This window comes from Antrostomus carolinensis, unplaced genomic scaffold (assembly GCF_000700745.2).
Source record: "Antrostomus carolinensis isolate BGI_N321 unplaced genomic scaffold, ASM70074v2 scaffold35069, whole genome shotgun sequence".
NCBI classification, from domain to species: domain Eukaryota; kingdom Metazoa; phylum Chordata; class Aves; order Caprimulgiformes; family Caprimulgidae; genus Antrostomus; species Antrostomus carolinensis.
In genome coordinates this window covers 21,446-28,434 of record NW_010341187.1, presented here as the reverse complement: position 1 = coordinate 28,434, position 6,989 = coordinate 21,446, and the positions used below count along the sequence as shown (strand labels likewise).

The following is a 6,989-nucleotide window of genomic DNA, read 5'->3' as shown; positions in this document are numbered from 1 at the left end:
AGGGGTCGGCATTGTTCAAACCGCCTTGCCCTCCACAGGGCCTTCCGCATCTGCCGCTCCTGGGACAATGTCTCAGACCGTGGCTGCTGTGTGCAGCTCGCGCTTCAGGGTGATCAAGCTGGACCATGGTACAGGGGAGCCGTACAGGCGAGGACGATGGACGTGTATGGAGTATTATGACCGGGACTCGGATGGTGGTGGTGTCTTGGGCAGGACTGGAGATTGCATTCGGCACAGCAGCACCTTTGAGCAGGCTGCTCAGGAGAGGGACAGTGGCCTCGGTGCCACCGGAGGTTCCATCGTGGTCTCGGCTGTGCCGACATCGGACCATGGCCCCGATTCTATAGCTGACAGTTCGCTGAATGCTGTGTCACAGCTGCTCCAGACAGAGAAAATGAACCAGCCCTCTCTACAGCAGCCTAATTTTGTCATTGGGCAACAACAGCAGCCGCAACAACCCATAGGTGGGGCCATGCCTCAAAGTACTGCTCAGCCCATGTTTTCTGGGGCTTCGGTAGCAAATCAGCAAATGATGGTGCCACAGCAGTCGCAGCCACAGGTAAATACACAGGGTGTTGCACAGGCTGGACCCAACGGGAAAGGCATGGCACCACCAAATGTGACAGCAGGGCAGCCGAGCGTTCCTGTGGCACAGCAGCAGGTGCAGCAGGCGAGCATACCAGTGACTCAGCCTCAGCAATTTGCTTATTCTCAGTCCCAGATTCCACCAGTGCATCTACTGCCGACACAACCTTCTGGTCAGACCGAATACATGCAGCACATGACAATTATGCAGTCTCAAGGAGCTATTCAACAAGCTACTACAAGCTCTGTTCCAAGTACTGTGGCTTCCAGCCTTCCTGTGGGGCAGGTGACCGGCCAAAATCCCTCACCCGTGGGAGCGCCAGTGATGGGGGTGTCAGCACAGCCTGGCGAAGCAGTCGGACAGGGATCGGGATTAATGCAGGGCGGCCAGGCACAGGCTAGTCAGGCTGCCGTTCCGCAACCAGGAGGTGTGGTGCAGCAAGGCATTGGACATACTGGGGTTGTGCAACAGAAATCTGTGACTCAGCACCAAATGGGTGGAAGCAGTCAAGTGTCCGGAATGCCCAGTGCTCCCCATGCTGCGGTCTCTGGAGTTCAGAACGTGCCTGCGGTCGTGCCCGGTACAAGCGTGCCTAGTGTGTCTACCACCACTTCTGTTACTATGCCAAATGTCCCTGTTACGCTGGTGCAGTCGCAGCTGACCAGCCACACTTCTGTCAGCAGAAGTACCAGCATCGTCCAGCCGCAGCACGTCGGACACTCGTTAATGCAAGGCACGCCTAACGTACCTGCTCCTCTGCCACAGTCAAACCTTGGACAGTTTCAGACTCAAGCTCAATCCTTAGTAGGCCAGGTCGATGATACTAGAAGAAAATCGGAACCCCTACCTCAGCCACCACTTTCTCTTATAGCTGAAAATAAGCCTCTTGTGAAGCCTCCCATTCCAGACACTCTAGCAAATCCTCTTCAGTTACCTGCAAGTACTCCTATGAACAGTCTTGCCAGCTCTGTGTTTGGCATATCTATTCCTGTTGATGGTGATGAAGACAGGTATGAATTATTTTATAATGCCATAAAAATACTTTTTCTTAAGGGAGGAAAAAAATTCAGCTTACAAGTTATTGTCAAGTGTTTTTGTAAGTTCGTGTATCAGAAAGTCATACTGAAATTTACCTGGGCTACTTTTTTTTTTCTTTTTTTTTTTTTTAGTTGAAAAGTACAAAACACAGGGAGGTGTTCAGGCAAGTAGTGAACTGCACTTGTTCTTCTCAGGCCATGAGTGTGATTACTTTTCTCACACAACAGGGCAGCAAGTAGCCTGAAAGCTGCTTAATGCACAATTAGTATGACCTCCTCCAAATCAAAGACTGAAAACTGTCCTCCTGTGCCTAATTCCTTGGGGTGTGAGGAAATCTCTTCTTTCCCCTGAACACTTTGTAGACTGCTCGAATGGCAGCCAGGTTAAAATGAGTTTATCAACAGCACTGTGTTGCAGTGTTGGTAAAAAGAGAAGTGTAGTGCTGTCTCAGGTGAGGTGTATTGGAAAACTTCAAGGTTCATAACACAGATTCTTGATTTTTATCCTGCTGTTGAATTTGCACTTTGTAATATCAGTTCGTAAGGAAACTACTTGCATCTGGGTATGAATTTGTATGTCCTTACACAGTTAAAGCTCTACAGATAATGTTGTTTTGTGTTGAATAAAAAGGACACCACTTACTTGGGTGAAGCTGTAGATATGGTGGAAAGTACAACCTTAGTATGAGTTTTCTTTATAGGGAAGCAATTTGGAGCTGTTAGTTGTAACAAAGATGTGTGGTACGAGCAGAGTCATCAGAGGGCCTGACAGAGGGAGCGTGTTTGTGACTTACTCCCAGAGACTTGTCAAACTACTCTGAGGGTAGCGTGATGGCTAAAGCTGTTCTTGACTTCTTTGAGAGAAGACTTTCAGGGAAAACAGTGTCTGAGCACTGAATTAATGTCATTAATGGTTACTCTTGGGATTACTGCAGTTTGGAGGAATGGAATACACATGGGTTATACCTATTTGTATTTTTAAAAATATGAGTAACACCATTACGAGAATATCTGATGTGCTGCATTATCCTGTAAGCCTTCCCTCGGCTTGGGAGAATTCCAGACTTTAAGGTAACATGGTCACTGTTGGTAAAGCAGCTGTGTAGGTGGGGAAGCGGATGGAGAAGGTGCCTCAAAGACAAACCGGTGTTGGGAGAGTTAACTCTGCAGCAAGGCAGGCCTTGTGCTCGCTGGAGCTCTGGCTCAGGCTGTGTTTGCGATAGTAACTCTGCTAATGCCTTTGTGCAAGAAAAGGCTGTGTTGTAGAGTTGTGCTCGTTCTGATTGAAGTGATAAATGTCTTAAAAGAAAAAGTTAAACAGTTAAAATTTTCTAGCAGTTGTGCCTACCTTAAGAGGATTGGTGACCCAGCTGACAAGCTCTCCTTGTGCAAATAAGGTTAGATTTCAAGCTGGTGGGGGTTTTTTTCGTAGCTCAGTATATTATCGGAAAATGATTTGTCTTGTGTTTGATCACTCTGATGATTAAGGAGTTGGAATGAAAGGAATGTATTTTGCATTTGTTTTGCATAGCTTCTAATGCTTTATATAAATTATAGTAACAGACATGATTATCTGTGACAAATGAATCACTTTTATATAATGATAAGGAAAAACTTGTCCTACTTATTCAAAACTGGAGGCTGCTAACTTTGTGTTGCACCCTAGTGAGACAGTTCTTGGTACTCTTGCCCCTGAATGGTGATTTTTAAAGTTATTTCTGTACTTTTGTCTTTGAACTTGAGCCATCTTGCAGCATCGCTTCACACATTGTTTCTGAAGAAACTTTTTCAGAAACCTGGCTATAAGAACTATGAGTAAGAAAGGAGAATGGACTCTAAATGCAGAGAGCTCTTTTCGACGTGCCGTATTAGAGTGTTCAGTAGAGAAACTAAGTCGTGGTTATCTGAGAAGAAACACGTACTTCTCGTTGTCTGCTTCTGCACTGGCTGATAAAACCTTGTCGTTTGCTGAAGTGGTGCCCTGAGCAAGGAGCTATGTGGTGTGTGAGTCTCTCCCAGCTCGGAATAGCTTTCTTTAGTAGTGGTACTGCTAAGCAATAACAGCTTACTTTAAACAGGCCTAGACTTCCTACAAAGTAGGAGGTGCAGAGCTAGTAGATTTAAGTTTATTCTTTGCTTCCCTCAAAGAGAATCCTGGCCTCCACTGGGTTCAGACAGAGAAAGGAAAGAATAAAATCCTAGCAGATTGTTAAGTCTGTTTTACCACTTTGTTTTTATTTGCTTTACTCACTGAGGAGACTTTATTATAAATCCCTCTCCTGCTTGGCTGCTGTTCTCCTCTTGCTTTTTTCCTCTTTCCAGCCATTTGAATTATGCCCCTACTGCCCAGCTGTTTTAGCTACTGAAATCAGTGGTGAAACAGTTAATGAAGACCTTCAAGTGTCATTAATAGGCTGAGGGTTGACACTTTGATAAAACTAATGGGGCACAGAGGGAGTTCATACCTGATGAGTCACTGTTTCAGGCAACCTGCAGGTTCAGGAAGTTAACGCTTGGTTTTGTGCAGAGAATTTACTTTGTCATCATAAGAGCTAGAAATTTGTGGAAAGTGTTTTTTTGTTTTTTTTTCTTAATGTGTAACATATCTGGGAGAAGGGGGAGGTCAATGTATAGGCAGGTATCTACATTTCTTCTGACACCTTCTATTGTATTTAAATATTTGTACATACTTAAAGCATGAGAAACTTGTGTAGATCATTCTCCTGTAGTCATCTTTGAAAATAGTGATTCATCAAGGAATACTCTATAGCTCTAAACATCCTGGATTTATCTAGTAAGTCATTTACCATTCTGAATATGCAGAAGAGCTGTTTTAAAGGTACAGCAGTTTAGGATGGAAATCATTTGAAAACACAGTATGAGAAATACAGTAAGTATGAGGCAGAGGTCTGATAAAAAAGCTGGTTAGTTCCCATCTTTCCAAAAAAAGTTCTTTGTATTTTTCCTATCTTATGATCTGCCGTTTAAAATCAAACTATGTCCAAGCTAGAGGTGGAGGTGTAAGGTTCTGTAGCCTGTTATATAGATAGATGATACAGAACTATGTATCTGTAGATGTAGAACTGACCTTTTTGCAAGATGTTGCCTGAAAACCTTTAATTTCCTGTTCTCATAGTCCAGGACACTTATACAGTAGTCTAGACAACACTATTTTATTGCATTGACCTGATGAATAATAAAGAATTTATTAATCAGTAAATCTTATGTGAGAGAGAGTGGGTAGGTGGTCCAAAAGAATTAGCAGGGGGGGGAAGCCTTTGGCATGTCACACTATCCTTTAAAAAGCAAACCTGGGGTGGTTTTCTATTTTTTTTTCTAGTTGATGTGTCTACATTGCTAAGCTCTTAAAAAGGGAAATATGTTCTGTGGTGGTTATGAAAGATCTACAGCATAACATAGTTTTGTTTTCTTTTCCTCTCTAAATGTGGCTGCAAGTGGAATAAACTGCAACGGTGTTCAAGGATGGAGGAAATGGTGCTCTTTTGAGGCAGATGTGAATATTGCGATCCACTTTGAATTTGGAGTCTGGCAAATACTGTAAAAACTCAAGTAGAACTGGATCTCAAATTTGCCCTGGCTCTTCATTTGCTGGACGTTAGCAGCAATACTAATTATTTTGGATGAAAGGCAGTCAGAGTACCTGAGAGGATTTTGGGACGGGTGTGTGTCAGTTTTCCGCTCACCTTTGTGCCCATGTACACACCAATTTGTAGTTGACAAGCATAATATTCCAGCTGCTTAATAACTTTATTTTGGCTCTTGGGGGAAAAGAAGTATGTTGCCTCTGTTAAAAGAATGTGACTGAGGAAGCTTGTTCAAACCTCCTACATGTTTGGCAGACTTTTGGGGCAAAATATTACTAGGTATGTTGGAAAAGGAGCAGAGTGTAGATCATTTTCCAGAGATAGCCGACCAGCCTGAACTGCGCAGGCCGTTTTCCAGGAACGCTAATGAATGGCTGCAATTGTGAACTGTCAGCTACAGCAGCTAAACTGTTGAAAACCTGATTGTGCAGAGCTCTTCGCAGCACATATCTCTCAGCCCAGCTCAATCACATATTTGTGTAGTGCACTAGCTCTCGATAAAACTGAGCTCTTGAAACTGTGTTCATAACAATAAGGACAAAACAGGGCATGGGCATTAATGTAACTTTGATAAAGGTTTCCTTATGCATTGAGGTGATTTTATTGTATTCCTAAAGAAAAATTAAGGTATTCTGCAGATACGTACCAGTAAGCAGTACTTGAGTTGTGTTATTGAATACTGCCCCTTTCTTCACTTTGCTCGTAAACTCACTCGAGATTTGAGCTCCACTGCAGCTGCAGACTTGAAGGTTTTCAGCTCTCCTCCTGGAGGGTTCTGTCTACAAGTGCTTGTGGAAGCAGGTGAGAATGAAACATGGGCAGACACGCTCCAGAGTCATAGTGCCTTCAGTGCAACAGCCATGACTACAGTGTTTGAAAAACAATTGAGACGGGATTTGCAAGGTGAACATCACAGTTGGTGATATCAAATGATAGTTAACACAAAACTCCTGTTCACTTTTTCCTCTTCTTTCTATAACAAAGATTGCGTACATTAAAATGTATGTAAAACCTGTCCTTCCATGCTTTCAGTTTTTGTGTTACAAGATATCTAAACAGAAAAATGTGGTTCTCATTTGACAGTGCTGTTTCCCAGTTTAGACATCCAGATCCTTTTGTTAAGGAGGAGTCAATACATTCTTAAAATTAATAAGCTATAAGTGTTTCAGATAGTTTTTAAAAGGAGGAAAGGGGGGAAGTATTTGAAAGAAATTCACAAAGTGAAACAGTTCAATTTGTTTGAAAGGCTGTAGTGTACCAGCTCTGACATAAAGGGTTCTCTGTACCTCATAGACCTAAGTACTCTACTCAGCTGCTGTGGGTTAATTTTTTTTTCTGCTCCCCTATAGAAGAGTGCAAGTCTTCCATAGTCAGCTTATTCCTGAATGCTGTCTTGTTTAGCAGAAATATGTTCGTAGCATATGTTTCATGGAAGACTTCTAAACTTCTCATGAAAAGTTGAACAACCAAGTATTTAGGTTTTTTTGACAGGCAGGACTACCAAACTCCTATCAGACTACTGAAGAGCTGAAATTTATCTTGGGCTGTGCATTTTCAGAGATGGTGCTGTTGGTTCTATGACTTCAGGCGACACTATAGTAAAAAGGAATTCTTCCCTATTCTGTGCTGTATATTTGAATATCGGCCTGTTACATTTTGAGGTTATATATGGTTTTCAGTTTTACAGCTGGTGATCAGCAGGTTCTGTTGCTCATGAAGAATGCCAGCTTTGTTTGTGCTTTCTGTGTGTCAGCAAAGATT

The 6,989-nt window shown here is 42.9% G+C and overlaps 1 protein-coding gene across 1 annotated transcript in view; it reads left to right on the top strand.

Moving 5' to 3' along the window:
- The window catches only part of TSC22D2 (TSC22 domain family member 2), a gene marked incomplete at its 5' end in the record, with an annotated part of 24,221 nt that overhangs the window by 354 nt on the left and 16,878 nt on the right, over window positions 1-6,989 (top strand). Inside the window, one exon of the mRNA XM_010176408.2 lies at window positions 3-1,596. Within this exon, the coding sequence (XP_010174710.2) occupies window positions 3-1,596 (1,594 nt within the window). The remainder of the gene's footprint in view (window positions 1-2; window positions 1,597-6,989) is intronic.